Below are 18102 nucleotides of genomic sequence, written 5' to 3' on the forward strand. Positions count from 1 at the left end.
GAATTATATATTAAATGATGTTCGTCTGAAAACTAAAACAAATAAAAGCTGTAAATCGAAAAGTGAGACAAATTAAATTTTTATCGTCAATACTTTTTTCCGGAGGATATTTTCTCTCTAGTATATACGTATGCAGTTCACGAAATGTTGTACGAACATTATGTGGGGCATACAAATAAGTCTATATGGTTCTATTTCGTAATGTCATAGCAAAACGAAGTGAATCGTTTCTATAAATACGTGATTACTGTCGTGTCGAGGGTCGTGCGTAGGTCACGGTACTTCGCCGCAATCGAATACGTTTTTCTCCAGTTTTAATCGAACGCCATTGTCGATCGATGGTTTGATATTTTTTATGTCCTTATCATCAACGACGTCTATGCATCGACTAGCTGATATCCGGCTTTCCGTAATGGCAACATTGGCAGGATGTGATCCGCTTGAAATGATCTGAAAATAAAAGAGGAATATGTGTAAAGAAGACTTCCTAAAGTTTGTTAGCATCGAGGGTGAGTGTGCGAAAATATATCTTAAAATATATACATAACACCTTATAATACCTTAAAAAATTATTTCGTTATTGGAAGGGGGAGTTCTGAACAGTTGGGGACATCAAAACCACGCACCTTAATTGCAACTGTTTCTCGTCCAATATCTTTGTTACAAATTTCGCATTTCAGTATTTGAACCGCAGAATTTCGTTCAATCGTTACGGCAACCTCCTATTGGCAACAAATCATGCGTGTTCGTGTTTACATGAACTTAATACGTTCGCCTTTAAGGGTGGCAGGAGCACTTTGCTGTATCTAGAAACTCTGACTTTACATCAGGGCAGATTTCCAGAATTTCTATCGGCAAAATGTTCCACCCTGAAGAAATTCATTTCAAGAAAAGTGGTCTACCTGTCATTGAACTATTCAGTGAAATAAGATAATATTAACTTAGTACCATCGATCCATACAGTTTACAGTTTTCCATTATCAGTTGAGCGCCTTGTCTGACCACAATACCGTCGGCGGTACAACGAAATTCACAGTTTCTCAACACGGCTTGGCCTTCCTCTACCACGAGGAGGTAGGAATTTGAAGATACGTGAATGAATTTAATATTGGTGAACTGTGTCGACGGTGATCGCGTTGTGAGAAAGCTGTCATCTTCTTCATCGCATTCAACTGATAAAGTTAAGGGAAACGTTGGGTCTATGGTAATATTCTGTCATATAAATCAATAAGGCAAGGGCCCGCCATTCATGTTTGTGATACGTTAATCAAAGTCCGTCAATTTAACAGGACTTCTGACCGCTTGGCCTTGGGGCTGGTGGTTCAAAGCAAGTTTTTTATCAAGTTTGTTTAAAAAAAATTTTCACAAATATTTTTTTTCTTGGTTTAGGGGCTGTTTACATGAGCCCGGTTACTCGAGATTCAACGAAGCGTGAGATGATTTTGAGGTATTGAAAGGAGCAGATAACATGGTCCTGGCAGTCGTATAATCACCACAACAATAGCATGTGCTTGTTTGGTGTCTTAAAGACTTATTTCAATACCTCAAAGTCCTCTCACGCTTCGTTGAATCTCGGGTAACCGGGCACATGTAAACAGCCCTTTAGTGTGGAAGTATATTTCTAATGTCATAATTCACCTGTAACGTCGCCGTTTCCCTCAACTGCGAGGGAATGCTCGAATACCAAAGAACCAACATTGTAATTACCAGGATAGAGGACTATACTGTCTTCCTTGTTGATGCACTCAACAGCTTTCTCCAAAGACGTGAAATGCTCAATAACTGTTTCATCTGAAACCAGCGATACAGTTTAACAGCCGGGTTAATATGGGAACTTTGGATTTCAGAGAGTGAATGTGAGAATGTCCTAACTCTAAGTATAACCAAACAAAACAACAAGTTTTCTTTTTGAGTTTAAGGAACGTTTGAAATTGCTGTGGCAAAGAATAAATGGATGGTCTAACTGAAGATACAGTGACATATAGTTTTGTCAATATGGCAGGAAAATCGAGTCAAATGAAAGTGAGCCTCAAGTTGCAAATATGGGCCCTGTACTGTTCCTCCTTGGGATATTACAAGTCACCACGTCACATGGGAAAAATGGACGGTTCTACATAAAAACTACTTGGGTAAATGTCTGAGAAAATGCAGTAAAAGCCTGTGTATGCGACAATCAATCCGTTTTTCAGAAAGTAAAAGTAAAACTTGGCTTTCGCTTAGTCTGGGTTTTGCTATAATAATCCTATCCAATAAGGAGTCACGTAGACCTTTGAAAACCAATGACATTACCTGACAATGATTTGGTCATTTTTGCCATCAATTTCTCAGCCACAATCATTGTGACAGGATATGTGCGTATTTGGCCCTTTTCGTCCTGCGTTTTCGAATTGACTGAGGCCAATAAGTACCTTTAAGAAAGAGTAGGTACGCGATTGCGTACGTGGAATGTAAGTAAGATGATGTGTATTGTATTCGTCTTATGGATATTCCGCACAGCTACTAAATCATTACAAAATACCTCATTTGAGGATCTTCCATGGTTTGCAAAGATCTCACAATGCTCTCAAACTCGTGTGTTTTTTGAGCAAGCATAAACACATCAGATGTGTCGAGTTCCTGTTCCGAGTCACTGGCTGACATGTTTTTACGTAGTTCTTGGAGATGGATTGACTTCTGCTTGCATTCATTCAATGTTGCTTTAAAAATAGTCATGGATAAAGCTTCAATGCCACAGGCAACAAACATGGATGAATTAAACCAACCCCTGGGGGTACAACATACCATTGTATTTTTTAATGAATTCTTGGCATAGGTTATTTTGCATAATATCATAGTAAAGTCGCAGTCTGTTCTCCAGATTGCGATCCACATAGCAAAAATCTTCATCAGCATCCAAATCCCAATCTCTCCACAGGTTTTCAAAAAAGAAGCTGTAATTAATGCAAATTTCCACAAAATGTATTGTGCTATTAATTAGGCAAATTACATCTAGATTAATTGGTGTTTTAATCTCAATGTAACATTTGCCAGAAAAACTACTCAATAGTCATTAAGCTATTTTATCTCAAGCTGACAGTACTATTTCACAAACTGTATTAGACAACTGCATTAAAAAATGCCAAACCATTAGGCTAAAATATTTGTTGTCTGACTTGTCTCCAATTACCTGACATGCTCCAAAGCTAATGCAGTCTGATCAAGGTCACCAGATTCATCAAAAACTGGTGACAACTCTGTTAAAGGAATGCAATTGTCTTGCTGGCGAATTAATGACTGCGCCTCTTGGAATGTTATTGAAGGATTTGAAACCACTGGAACGCATAAATTTACTTCCGAGGATAGATTTTGTGGGAACACATTTACAACCTAAACAACTCCGAGTGGTTATTAATCAACTTGGATGTAACAACCAGTGGCGTAGCCAGAACGATAATTGGGGGGGCCAATATTCATATATTCTTGATATGCAGGTTTAATTTCTTTTCAAATCAATTGTCTTTACATGCAGTCTGTTAACATGAATATATGAATATGGGCCCCCTCAATTATCGATGCTGCTACGCCACTGGTAACAACAGAGCTCGGTTACCAATCATCATATTCTAAACCTGAGTGTTACTGGATTAGGATTATTTAGGATTAGCACTTGGGTCCTTGTTTGGATTAGATTCAAGATTATATAGTTGTGTACTTTGGACAAATTTATAAAACTTATAATTCTGAGAATCCACCCTTAGGTACTGGGGACTTTGGAACTGTGGCTGCCAGGGAGGGGGGATATTTCTGGTAGGAGGGGGGAGGTTGGTTTGCAAACTTACCTCCACTAAGACATTCAAATTTTCATTCAGCTCAATGTCAACACCACTAGCATCAGCGCAACTCCAAATTGCTTTCCATCCACGTTTCTGTACGAATTTCTCCACATACTCTGCAAACTTTGTTCGAACTTCGCTGGCCTTACATTTTCCCAAGATCGCTTCTGAATAGACAGGGAAACGCTCGTCGTAATTTAGAGTTGAAGTTTGAAATATCATTGGCATGCTCTCCATGGCTCGCATGTAAGCAATAATCTTAAGACACCAGTGGCGTAGCCAGCCTGACGACTTAGTCATGCTATGCAAATTTTATGTTATTATCATTATTCATTTCTTTAGAAATTCAGTGTTTTAACAGTCGATGAACACCAAAATATTAGCATAGCATGACTAAGTTGTCAGGCTGGCTACGCCACTGAAAGGCACACAGAGTTCACTCTGCCTCTGGATTGCAGAAAATGTTGCAAGGTGCCAATATATGTTTGATTACATTCATGACGGGAAGTCGAAATAAAATAACCGGAAATAAACTGCATGCTGAAAGGGCATTTCTGACCTCATGGTTAGCATGGTCCGCATCCAAACAACGAGATTTGTTCGGTAATGAAATAATTCGTTAATTGGGTCGGCTGAGAATGAATTACGATTTACAGCCATATTTTTTGATATTATTTTCTAGAAAGTTCGGTGATCGCAGGCTTTAGCTTTAGCAAATATTGCAATTATGGTCATAATTCCATGTTTATTAAATTCTAAATACACGAGATTAGGTTAGAATTAGTTAGATCTATAGCTGATTAGGGTTATCCCAAATCTAATCCTAATCTAATTTATGGATTAAATTCGTGTACTTAGGATTTACTCAACATAGAATTACTATCGCCATTTAATCCCAATCAGGACCCTAATCTTAACCGCTAATCCCAAGGCTGATCTACTGCCATGATTTCGAGAGATACAATTACACAAACTCAAAAAAAAAATAATTAAAAAAAACATTTATGAGACTAGTATTTACATTTTTACAGTCAACTGGAAGCCTACTAACCAAACGGTTACGTCTGATTAAGGCCTGTTTAACATTACGCATGCTAAATCAAATCTAATCCTTTTTTTCTAGGGTCGGTTTGCTTTCAAGTTTGTCCTGTATACAAACATGGGCTACCGCAGCTGAGGAAGATTTATTCAAGTTTTCTGACCCTGCTCGAGAACAGGTTAGTTCACGTAGCATACAAAACACGTTACACCGCAGCAAACATTCATCCCCAAGTTCTTCTCAAGGGCACAAACGGACTTCCGTGTAGTTTTGCGCACGTGGTGTTGCAGTAGGTATGGTGTATCTTCTTCTCAAAGTGTGACTCGGCGAACATCCTCACTCCGTCATAGTACATATCGGCCATCATGCGACATCGCTTCTCCTCCTTGCTTATTCCTCGCAGAAAGTCCCATAATTCCATCAGTGCCTCGATGAAGCGTCTCTTGCGCGACAGCACACGTGGCTTGCAGAGAATCTTCATGTCGCGCAGGAACGAGGCGTCGCAGTCTGCACGTGACCATTGGAAATGGTAGCCCTACATAGGATGAAGCATATCTGAAGGATATACAGCCTCGTTTAAGCCGGTTTTCCACTAGCAATATTTTTCGCGCGAAGCGACTTTATTCCTTTGTATTTGAGCAATTTGTTCCAGATGGTTGCAGTTGAGAGCTTTGGAACAAAAGTAAAATGTCGTTTCGCGCGAAAAATATCGCTCGTGGAAAACCGGCTTTAAACTTAAAATTTTTACTGCGACTTCAGATGGTTGAAGATTTTTTGCCATCATTAAAACATACGCCAGCTAACCCTCGTAGTTGTTTATCTGATGTGACAGATATTCCGATACTTCGAAGATAAAATAACTTCAGATAAATGTTCATGACAGTAATAAAAGTCACTTATGTCAGCCTCGTACCCAGGCGCTTTAATAGTTCGCGTTCGCCTTTTTTTCAGCTGACCTCTATATAATAACTGAATACAACTGTACATATTTTACTATTGAAGCGCCTGGTTACGAGGCTGGATAAATGTAGCGTAATGGCAGTTTTCCACTAGGTAGAATTTTTCGATCGAATGGAATCCTCCTCGGCCGATATCTCACAATTATAAAATGAAAATCCGACTGAAAAATTCAGCCTAGTGGAGCCACTTAACCAAGGAAGATCGAGTTGTGCTTATTGGCCGCCATTTTTGGATTATTACTATAACGATTTGATCAGCGATGCATGAAGCAAAAAATTTAGGTTCTCAGTTTGTTCCGTCTGAAATGGCAGAATTCTGTGCAGGGCGCAATAGCATCGACCTGTGTTTATTTTTTTTGCTTGTAAATCGGCGCATTAATAATAATGAACTGTGAACGTGAACTTACACATCCGTAGCAAATATCGTGTTTGTTGCAAGCTTTGGTAAAAGTTTTCTTGAACGGCGTGCCCAATCCAAGAGGTACACTACAACCGTTCGTATAACTATCTGCGTCACATAGACCCTCTGTCATCATCTCTCCCGTATAACTCAGCAAGAAAATAAGACGCCATAATGTTGCTTGTATCATAAACAGCTCAATGTCACAATTATCTGTTGACCAGTTCCTGGCGAAGAAAGGCTTGGATAGTTCCACGGTCTCTTATTCGATTTAACTGCTTATATTTTGTAATTTATCCTTGGTTTTGGTCTTAGTGAAGGCTTGAAATTTCGATCTAAGATTTTGCTTCAAATTGAGAGTATTGAAGATTTTATGCAATACGGTACCTGTCGGTGTTGCTTATAAATAATTCATGAACCGTTCATTTGACGACAAATTTGGACGGAAAGAACTAAGAAGTACCTTGCAAAGGCAAGACGACTTCAATACCTAAGAGTCATAGGGGTTTTAGCATGTTTTCAACAAGTTGTACCAATACAGTAGCCGTTTTATCAAATCACGATGTAGTATTTCACAATGAACATCGGGTTCGTGTCAGTTCGTGGCTAGTTCGTGGCTAGTTCGTGTGTGTAGTAACAATTTCTGCCGGTACGCAATAATTGCAAACTTTGTAAAGCCCCGGTCAAACGAGAATGAATCAGGTTGATAAGAGTTGAGAAGCGAGAGTTTGCACAAGAGTTTTCCTCGGGAATGGTGAAACGAGGATGAGAGTTGATAAGAGTTGAGAAGCGAAAGGGACTATTTTGTACTATTTTGTATTCATCTTGTACAATTTTGCTGGGCCTGCTACTACAAAATGCAAACCGCTAGCTGTTTTGCAAATCTCCAAACGGACACGACTCTCATCAAAATTTGAACCGAGTCAAAGTCGACGAGAGTTGATATATGAGGGTGCAGGAGAGTTTGCGGTCAAGTGCTAGCGAGAGTTGCAATCTCATCATTTCATGAACTCTCATTCTCGTTTGACCGGGGGTTGAGGCTGCATTTTCTAGGTTTCACAACGTCAGGATTTTCGATTTTCGAAAAATTCTAAAAAAGTGTTAAAATGCTAAGTGCTAAATGCTAAAATGTTCCTACCCATGGTACATCGAGTTGATATACTTCTCTTTTTCCGCTCGGACCATGCATACGTGTACCGCCTTGAGCTTCACCTTCCTGATTCTTTTCGTCGTGGCAGGGGATTATGGAAGTTCAATACCAGCCATATGCAAGACCCTACCCTCACTGCTTTGGTCACTGATTTTTGGACGTATTGGACACAAATGAAACTTTAAGTGTATGGTGGGATGCTGGTAAAGTGAGACTTCAAGAAAAAAGCTTCCGACACAGTGGCGTAACGGACGAAGATGGGGCCCTTAGGTATATTTGGTGTGGGGGCCCTAGCTGTTTGTCATGTTTTCACTTGAAAATAATTTGAGAGCTGAAGCTTGTAAATTTACATTAGTGTATTACTTCATTAGTTATAGAAGTAATAGAACATGGATAATAGAGCCATGGTCGATGGACACTCTGTTATTTAATCTACCATCATTAATGCTGCATTTTCCTTTGCAATCAACCTCATACCTTAGGCCTATCTTTGGCATAACAATTTGTTTTTAACCTGACTTTTTTATGCGATACACTGACACGCCGTTTTTTCTTTAAGAACCGTGGCGATATAGACGGCAATCAATGGGCCCTCAACCTATATTGAAAAATCGTCAAAATTGACCAAAATAGTAAGTATTACCCCTTACCATTTTGGTCAATTTTGACGATTTTACAATGTTCTAAGAACAAACCAAATATGCTCTAAAATGAAAGATAGTAGTCTTAGGAAGCCATTTTTAGCATTTTAAGACAGTGCTTGAATAGTTTTCAAAATTTAAGGCTTACCTCTTACCATTTTGCTCAATTTTGACGATTTTTCAAAGTTCCAAATGCCAACTAAATATGCTCTAAAATGAAAGATATTAGTCTTAGGAAGCCATTTTTAGCATTTTAAGACAGTTTTTATTTGAACAGTTGAAAAAGTCGTCAAAATTTAGAGAAAAAGACTTACCCCTTAACATTTTGGTCAATTTTGACGACTTTTTCAACGGTTCAAAAAGTGCCTTAATTAAAATGCTAAAAATTGCTTCCTAAGACTAACATCTTTCATTTTAGAGCATATTTCGCTGGTTTTTGGAACATTGAAAAATCGTCAAAATTGACCAAAATGGTAAGGCTTACCCCTTACCATTTTGGTCAATTTTGACGACTTTTTCAACTGCTCAAAAACTGTCTTAAAATGCTAAAAATGGCTTCCTAAGACTAATATCTTTCATTTTAGAGCATATTTCGTTGGCATTTGGAACATTGAAAAATCGTCAAAAATTGACCAAAATGGTAAGGCTTACCCGTTACAATTGTGTCAATTTTGACGACTTTTTCAACTTTTCAAAAACTGTCTTAAAATGCTAAAAATGGCTTCCTAAGACTAATATCTTTCATTTTAGAGCATATTTCGTTGGCATTTGGAACATTGAAAAATCGTCAAAATTGAGCAAAATTTTAACACTTACCCCTTACCATTTTGGTCAATTTTGACAACTTTTTCAACGGTTCAAAAAATGCCTTAAAACGCTAAAAATGGCTTCCTAGGACTAGTATCTTTCATTTTAGAGCATATTTGGTTGCTTTATGGAACATTGAAAAAGTCGTCAATTTTGTCTTAAAGTATTAAAATGTATTATTTTACAGTAAGTATCAAAACAGATGCGGTGGCCTAGTGGTTAAGGCTACCGCCCTACCAGGTTGTGAGCGTAGGTTCGAGTCCTGCAAGGGGGAAGTGTAATTTTTCCCACCTAAGTTGCTATTTAATTTAAAATTCTGCGAATATGATTAAGTCGAATAAAGAACAAGAGCTTTTGATAAATGATGCTGTGGTCCAGTGGTTAGGGCAACGGCCTACCAGGTTGTAAGCCCAGGTTCGAATCCTGCATGGAAAAGGTTCGGAGTAACAAGACGCCTACTCAGGCGATCACTCGGGCTACAGTTATCTCGTAGTAACATGGCATGTTCGTGACACCCGCGCGAGAAACGATCCCAGGACGACCTCGATTGGTTCGAAGACTTCGTGCCGCCCACGCGTGATTTTTGTAAACTCGCGACGCAAAGGAAAAAACCGAGCCCATTTTACAACTCGGTCTACCTACGGTAGCCCGAGTAAAAACACCATTCATGATTAAGAGGGAATAGTCATGCTGTAACGACAATGGCCTCGCAAACTGTCAAGTTGTTGGTGGTTCGAATCTTACATGGGGTAAAATGTTTTCATTACGACCCGAAAGAATAGATTTAGGTAAGATAAAAAAACGAACCTGTGAATCATAAGGTCTCTTTTGGTCAAGTGTTGAAGGCAATGGTCTCGCAACATTCAAGTCGGTATTTCGAATCCTCAGAAGAATGATTTTCATTATTCACGCAAAAAAAGGATTGAGTTAAACATAGCCTTGAACGTCAAGCGCTGGTGGTCTAGTGGTGAAGACAACGTTCTCGCAATTTAGATGACCATGGTTCGAAACGTTATCTGGGCCTTTTTTTATTATGCTAGTTGCAACTTACAGACATGCGCCGTGCATGTAAGTGTACTGTCTTTAATTCTCTACGCATATGATGTATGCACGTGGTCATTCGTGCACTGTGTGGACTATTGCATGATGTCAAGAAAATTTTAAATGTCCTTAATTCACTTCATTCGTTGAAAAATTGACCGGTTTTAGGTTGCAGTAAATGCAGTGAGTGAAAACAGACACTTTACGTTTATTAAACGTACTTAAACGACATTGCAAAGCGAGAAAAAGTGAAATTAAGTATTTATAAACCCCGCGCAGTCGCAGTGAACGAGTAATAATCCCACAATAACCACATTGAGCAATGTCGTATATACTAAGCCGACAACTCTTGAACTCATACACCACAGGCACACACCGATTATTGTTATCTACTCATTTGGCAGGATTCTGCGGAAGAACTTTTGTTCTGGCATGTGTTAAGAGGAGATTGATTGTTCGAATCCTATTATAACCGTTTTTCATTATGAACTTCGTGAAAAGGATAAAGTAAATTAAATAACCATCGCCGTTCTGTACAAGATCGTGTAGTCTAGTGGTGAAGACAATGGTCTCTCAAGTGGTAAATCGCTGGTTCGAATCCTACCATAACCGTTTTTCATTATGAACTTCGTGAAAAGGATAAAGTAAATTAAATAACCATCGCCGTTCAGCACAAGATCGTGTAGTCTAGTGGTAAAGGCAATGGTCTCTCAAGTGGTAAATCGATGGTTCGAATCCTACCATAACCGTTTTTCAGTATGAACTTCGTGAAAAGGATAGAGTAAATTAAATAACCATAGCCTTTCAGCAAAAGATCTTGTAGTCTAGTGGTCAAGATGTTGGTCTCATGTGTTGACTGTCGAAGGTACGAATCTCGTTTTAGATGGAAATTTTAGTTATGAATATTACATGGTAAGGTTATGGAGAATAAGTTGTTGCAGGCTTCCAATAATCACCAGATAGCCTTGTGGTAAAGCCGTGGACTATCAAGTAGAAGATCGTGGTATCAAGAACAGTATGGTACGTTCCTCATGGCGGTGGAAAAAAAAATAAAAAAAATTAAAAAAAGGTATGGTAGGCATGTTACTCGGAGGAGGTTTGTACTCGCTTAATCTTTGCAAATCAAAGTTAATCTTTAGGGAAATCAGGGGATAGATAGGGTGAATGAGGGGTATATGAGTACAAAAAGACTTAGTAATTGGGCGGCCCGGGGCAAGGGGGCCTCGGCTCCCGGGGCAGGGGGAGGGTATAGGTGAGAAAACAGCATATAAAATGTTTAAGTCTTTTTGTACTCATTTAAACCTCTTTACCCCTATTTATCCTCCTATTTACTCCTATCTATCCCTACTTTTTCCTATCCTCACATACCCCTAACTATCCCCTAACACAATTAAATGTTTGAAGAAAGCTTGCTTTGAAAGTCAGGAAAGCCGGGGGAAAGAGAACCCCCCTCAGTCTACTCCTCGCCCAAGGCGAGGGCATATTCGCCCTCTCGCACTACTCCTCTCACACTCACAAATTCTCACTTTATTACCTTGTTCTTTTTCGGTTTATCCAGGGCTTGAACCATCGACTGTATACTTGGTAGATCATCGACTTCACCACTACACCACCAGTTCTTGTGGTGAAAGCCTACAGTTTTTTATTTTACTTAATCCTTTTCGGAAGGATCTTTGATGAAATGGAAGAAAAAAAACATTCCCATCTGGGACCCGAACCTCCGCCTTTAAACTTCGAGAGCACTGCCTTTACCAGTAGACCGCACGATCTTGCGATGAAAGGCTGTACTTTTTTATATTACCGAATACCTTATGGGTAGGATCTCAAATGAAATAACAATTTAAAGGAGTTCTTTTTAATGTTCATGATTTAAAACACGCACATAAATCTAAAACACGCACACAACTGTATCTTATTCGTAGCTTGTAACATCATAGTAGCCATTTGTGTTCTCGCTATAATATCACATACAAGGTATGAAGTGCCTTAAAGCACTATTGTTTCCATAAGTTAGTTATATGCGGCGCAAGTGAAGCTAATGGTTACGGTGCGATTGTTTTGTATCTTTAATGAAGTGAAGTCGAAGTAAAGTACAAGATTTAACAATGCATTTTAAAATAGGTTTAAAAGAAAAAAGTATAAGAAATAAGAATGTATTTCAATGTGTATAACACGTATAATCATGAGGCAACAAGCATGCACCTCGCACTCTCGTAAATTACATCTGAAATCGCAATTGAAGCAAATATCCAGTTAAACAGATATTAACTATTTATCTCAAGACTTTGTTGTATAAAGAGTCGAAATCACTAGCTTGTCTAGCAGGTTCGTCGAATATAAAATACGCTAAGAAAAAAGATGTTCAGTTCAAAAGCGCAATTTCCGCAGTTAACAAACAAACAAACAGCGGTTCAACAATATTACGGCAACGATTCATAATTATTCAAGTCCTTCGAACTACGTAGAAACGATTAAGTCAAATAGAGAACAATAGCTTATCGACAAACGATGTGGTCGTCAAGCAGTTGTTAAGACGTTGATCTCTTTTGTACAAAGGTTCAAATATTAGATTAGCGTATTTTATATTCGACAAACCTGCTAGCAATACAAGCTAGTGTTTCGACCATTTATACAACAAAGTCTTGAAATAAATAGTCAATGTCTGTTTAACTGGATATTTGCGATTTCAGATGCCATTTCAGATGTAATGCTTGTTGCCTGATGACTATACTTTTAGCCGGATTCATATTAGAGACGGGAAACTCATCGAAGGTGGGGGACTCGTCTGATGTATGCATGTGAATCACACACGGGTTTCTCGTCCGAATTTTCCCGTCCGCTAAATTAAGAGACGGGTAAGTTGGAGGGGAATCCCGTCTGCAAGAGAAACTCGTCTTAAACTCGCATTTAGAGGGATAAATCAGACGAGTTTCAGAAATACCAGCGCGGTCAAGGACGGAACAAAACTAATGAAAATAAACACAATTATTATCCTAATGATAACGCATTACCCAACCCATCATACGTATATATAGATTTTCCATACCCAATTCACATTCAAACGGGCTTTTACGGCTTTCTTGTAAACCTATTTTGAAATACATTGTTATAATTCTTGTACTTTACTTTGACTTCACTTCATTAAAAATACAAAACAATCGCACCGTAACCATTAGCTTCACTTGGGTCGCATATAACCAACTTATGGAAAGATGGTGCTTTAAGGCGCCGCATACTTGTATGTGATCAGTTTAGCGACAACACAAATGGCTAATATTAAATTACAAGCTACGAATAAGATAGTAAAGATACAGTGTGTGCAATTTGAGAAAATAAATCATGAAAATTAATTAAAGTGAACTCATTTAAATTGTTCTTTCATTCGAGATCCTACCAAAAGGTATTAAGTTTCGTCAAAGATCCTTCCAAACAAGGATTAACTAAAATAAAAAACTATAGGCTTTCACCGCAAGAACTGGTGGTGTTGTGGTGAAGACGGTGATCTGCGAAGTATACAGTCGATGGTTCAAGCCCTGGATAAACCGAAAAAGAACAACAAGGTAATAAAGTGAGGATTTGTGAGTGTGAGAGGAGTAGTGCGAGAGGGCGAATATGCCCTCGCCTTGGGCGAGGAGTAGACTGAGGGGGGTTCTCTTTCCCCCGGCTTTCCTGACTTTCAAAGCAAGCTTTCTTCAAACATTTAATTGTGTTAGGGGATAGTTAGGGGTATGTGAGGATAGGAAAAGTAGGGTAGATAGGAGTAAATAGGAGGATAAAATAGGGGTAAAGAGGTTTAAATGAGTACAAAGACTTAAACATTTATATGCTGTTTTCTCCTATACCCTCCCCCTGCCCCGGGAGCCGAGGCCCCCTTGCCCCGGGCCGCCCAATTACTAAGTCTTTTTGTACTCATATACCCCTCATTCACCCTATCTATCCCCTGATTTCCCTAAAGATTAACTTTGATTCGCAAAGATTAATTGAATACAAACCTACCCCGAGCAGCATTCCTACCAATTTTTTTTTATATTTTTTTTATTTTTCTTTCCACCGCCATGAGAAACATACCATACCGTTCTTGGTACCCCGATCTTGTACTTGATAGTCCACGACTTTACCACAAGGCTAACTGGTGATTGTTGAAAGTCTGCAACAACTTATTCTCCATAACCTTACCATGTAATATTAATAACTAAAATTTCCATCTAAAACGAGATTCGTACCTTCGACAGTCGACACCTGAGACCAACATCTTGACCACTAGACTACAAGATCTTTTGCTGAAAGGCTATGGTTATTTAATTTACTTGATCCTTTTTACGAAGTTCATAATGAAAAACGGTTATGGTAGGATTCGAACCACCGATTTACCACTTGGGAGACCATTGTCTTCACCACTAGATTGCACGATCTTGTGCTGAACGGCCATGGTTATTTAATTTACTTTATCCTTTTCACGAAGTTCATAATGAAAAACGGTTATGGTAGGATTCGAACCACCGATTTACCACTTGGGAGACCATTGTCTTCACCACTAGACTACATGATCTTGTGCAGAACGGCTATGGTTATTTAATTTACTTTATCCTTTTCACGAAGTTCATAATGAAAAACGGTTATGGTAGGATTCGAACCATCGATTTACCACTTGGGAGACCATTGTCTTCTCCACAACACTACAAGATTTTGCGCGGAATTTTAATCGTTATTTAATTTACTTTATCCTTTTCGCGAAGCACATAATGAAAAACAGAGGTACTGCGTTCGAACCATTGACATAACACTATGGTGGCGTTATAATCAAAGCTGGCAATAAGCAAGGTTGAGAAGAACCTTTCCTCGAAATCCGAAGGCTTAGTATATAAGACATTGCTCAATGTAGTGATTGTGGGATTAATATTCGTTCACTGCGACTGCGCAGTGTTTCTGTATACTAAATTTGATTTTTTATCGTTTTCAAATAGGGTTGAAGTATTTTAATAACCGTAAAGTGTCCTTTTTCACTCACTGCATATACTATAAGCTTAAATGGTTGGTTCAGTTAGGAAATGAAGTGATTAAAGAGCATTTAGAATTTTATTGATTTATTAAACGTCTTTTATACCCTCAACAGGGTTGAACCACCACCTCTGAACTTACCAGTCACTTGTCTTAACACAGGTAGCCCAAGACAAAATACTTCTTCGTAAAAAAAAAAATCTCGGAGAATTTTAAAAAAATGAAAAAGTGAGTCTAAAACGCACACAACCTTAATAAAGCATGTGTGTGTCTTAAGTTAGAGCACTATCTTTTCATGCCTAAGTTAGTTATATGCGGCGCAAGTGAAGCTAATAGTTACGGTGCGATTGTTTTGTATTTTTAATGAAGCGAAGTCAAAGTAAAGTACAAGAATTAACAATGCATTTCAAAATAGGTTTAAAAGAATAAAGTACAAGAATTAAGAATGTATATTTCAATGTGTAGCTATAACACGTATAGTCATGAGGCAAGAAGCAAGCACCTTGTACTCTCGTAACTTGCATCCGAAATCGCATTAAAATATCCAGTTAAACAGACATTGACGATCTAATTCAAAACTTTGTTGTATAAAGAGACGAACCGTGGAATATGAAATACGCGAAGAAAAAATAAGTTCTGTTTAAAAGCGCAATTTCCGCAGTTAACCGCGGTAACAAACAAACAAACAGCAGCTCAACAATATTACGGCAACGATTCATAATTATTTTATTTAAAAGTTCTTCGAAGAAAGGATTAATTAGAATAAAGAACAATAGCTTATCGACAAACGATGTGGTCGTCAAGCAGTTGTTAAGACGTTGAACTCTTCAGTCCAAAGGTTCAAGTATTAGATTAGCGTATTTTATATTCGAGGAATCGGCCAACGACCAGCTGGTATTTCGACTAGGGCGCATTCCTTCACGGTAAAAACGGCCAGACCGGTCCTGTTGTATTTCGGTACAGACAGATTACTGGTATTTTAGAGTGTTTCATAAGCTCTGCATTCAAGTATATCGTTATTTATATCTGCCTAGCACAAGACATTTAAAATATGACCGGTCTGACCATTTTTGCCGCTTAATGGAAAGCGTGCTTAGACTCGTCTTAGACGAGAAACTCATCGAAGACGGCAATCTCGTCTGATGTGAATAACAGACGGGTTTCTCGTCCGAATTTTCCTGTCTAACTTTCCCGTCACAGGTACGTTTGGACGGGAATCCCGTCTGGAAAAAAGCAACTCGTCTTAAATTCCCATGCATTTAGACGGATAAATCAGATGAGTTTGCCTATCAGCATGGTCAAGGACGGAACAAGGCTAAGAGAAACTAAACAAAATTCAATATTATCGTATAATGATTACTCATTGCCCGACCCATCATACGTATAAATTTATCCATATCCCAATTCATATTCATACGGGTTTTTACTATCAACTTTCCCGTCTAAGATGAGTTTCCCGCCCTAATATGAATTCGGCTATTCTTAATTCTTGTATTTTTTTATTTTCTTTTAAAATGCATTGTTAATTTTTGTACTTTCCTTTGACTAAACTTCATTAAAAATACAAAGAAATCGCACCGTAACCATTAGCTTCATTTGGGACGCATATAACTAACTTATGGGAATTGCGTAGGTACTGTTTTAGGGCACTTCACAACTGTAACTTATTTCAGTGACAACACAAATGGTTAATATTGTGTGCGTTTTCGACGAAAAAATTAATCATGAAAGTTAAAGAAATAATAAAGTGAATTGTTATTCATTTGAGATGCTACCCAGATGGGAATGTTTTTTTTTTGTTCTATTTCATCAAAGATCCTTCCAAAAAGGATTAAGTAAAATAAAAAAGTGTAGGCTTTCACCACAAGAACTGGTGGTGTAGTGGTGAAGTCGATGATCTGCCAAGTATACAGTCGATGGTTCAAGCCCTGGATAAACCGAAAAAGAACAACAAGGTAACAAAGTGAGAATTTGTGAGTGTGAGAGGAGTAGTGCGAGAGGGCGAATATGCCCTCGCCTTGGGCGAGGAGTAGACTGAGGGGGGTTCTCTTTCCCCCGGCTTTCCTGACTTTCAAAGCAAGCTTTCTTCAAACATTTAATTGTGTTAGGGGATAGTTAGGGGTATGTGAGGATAGGAAAAAGTAGGGATAGATAGGAGTAAATAGGAGGATAAATAGGGGTAAAGAGGTTTAAATGAGTACAAAAAGACTTAAACATTTTATATGCTGTTTTCTCACCTATACCCTCCCCCTGCCCCGGGAGCCGAGGCCCCCTTGCCCCGGGCCGCCCAATTACTAAGTCTTTTTGTACTCATATACCCCTCATTCACCCTATCTATCCCCTGATTTCCCTAAAGATTAACTTTGATTTGCAAAGATTAAGCGAGTACAAACCTCCTCCGAGTAACATGCCTACCATACCTTTTTTTAATTTTTTTTATTTTTTTTTCCACCGCCATGAGGAACGTACCATACTGTTCTTGATACCACGATCTTCTACTTGATAGTCCACGGCTTTACCACAAGGCTATCTGGTGATTGTTGGAAGCCTGCAACAACTTATTCTCCATAACCTTACCATGTAATATTCATAACTAAAATTTCCATCTAAAACGAGATTCGTACCTTCGACAGTCAACACATGAGACCAACATCTTGACCACTAGACTACAAGATCTTTTGCTGAAAGGCTATGGTTATTTAATTTACTCTATCCTTTTCACGAAGTTCATACTGAAAAACGGTTATGGTAGGATTCGAACCAGCGATTTACCACTTGAGAGACCATTGCCTTTACCACTAGACTACACGATCTTGTGCTGAACGGCGATGGTTATTTAATTTACTTTATCCTTTTCACGAAGTTCATAATGAAAAACGGTTATGGTAGGATTCGAACCAGCGATTTACCACTTGAGAGACCATTGTCTTCACCACTAGACTACACGATCTTGTGCTGAACGGCGATGGTTATTTAATTTACTTTATCCTTTTCACGAAGTTCATAATGAAAAACGGTTAAGGTAGGATTCGAACCATCGATTTACCACTTGGGAGACCATTGTCTTCGCCACGACACTACAAGATCTTGTGCTGAACGGCTGTGGTGATTTATTCAGGATTTGAACCATCGACTGTATACATGCCAGATCACAGTCTTCTCCACTACACCACCAGTTCTTAATCCTTTTTTTGAAGTTTTATATTACTTAATACCTTTTTAGTAAGATCCCATAAGTTAGTTAAGTGTGGCCGA

The 18102-nt window shown here is 38.6% G+C and overlaps 2 protein-coding genes across 4 annotated transcripts; both read right to left on the reverse strand.

Annotated features, from left to right (window-relative positions):
* Window positions 1-29: 29 nt before the first annotated feature.
* Window positions 30-4143, reverse strand: LOC114516989 (SHC SH2 domain-binding protein 1-like). Of its 3 annotated transcripts, none has more exons than XM_028536621.1 (9): window positions 3819-4143; window positions 3167-3366; window positions 2782-2906; window positions 2519-2696; window positions 2290-2408; window positions 1639-1791; window positions 949-1172; window positions 627-722; window positions 30-450 (listed from the first exon to the last, which is right to left on the reverse strand). In XM_028536621.1, the coding sequence occupies exons 1-9, from the start codon at window positions 4110-4112 to the stop codon at window positions 274-276; spliced, it is 1566 nt and encodes a 521-aa protein (XP_028392422.1). In that variant the 5' UTR covers window positions 4113-4143; the 3' UTR covers window positions 30-273. The 3 variants fall into 3 exon arrangements, with proteins under 3 accessions (XP_028392422.1, XP_028392421.1, XP_028392423.1); XM_028536620.1 differs by having other exon boundaries at window positions 2782-2930; XM_028536622.1 differs by lacking the exon at window positions 627-722 and having other exon boundaries at window positions 2782-2930.
* Window positions 4144-4580: 437 nt separating this feature from the next.
* On the reverse strand, window positions 4581-6591 carry LOC114517170. Its single transcript, XM_028536827.1, has 2 exons — window positions 6218-6591; window positions 4581-5386 (listed from the first exon to the last, which is right to left on the reverse strand). The coding sequence occupies exons 1-2, from the start codon at window positions 6398-6400 to the stop codon at window positions 5075-5077; spliced, it is 495 nt and encodes a 164-aa protein (XP_028392628.1). The 5' UTR covers window positions 6401-6591; the 3' UTR covers window positions 4581-5074.
* Window positions 6592-18102: the final 11511 nt, after the last annotated feature.

Source organism: Dendronephthya gigantea, unplaced genomic scaffold (assembly GCF_004324835.1).
Source record: "Dendronephthya gigantea isolate DGI-Jeju-01 unplaced genomic scaffold, DenGig_1.0 000007F, whole genome shotgun sequence".
NCBI classification, from domain to species: Eukaryota; Metazoa; Cnidaria; class Anthozoa; order Malacalcyonacea; family Nephtheidae; genus Dendronephthya; species Dendronephthya gigantea.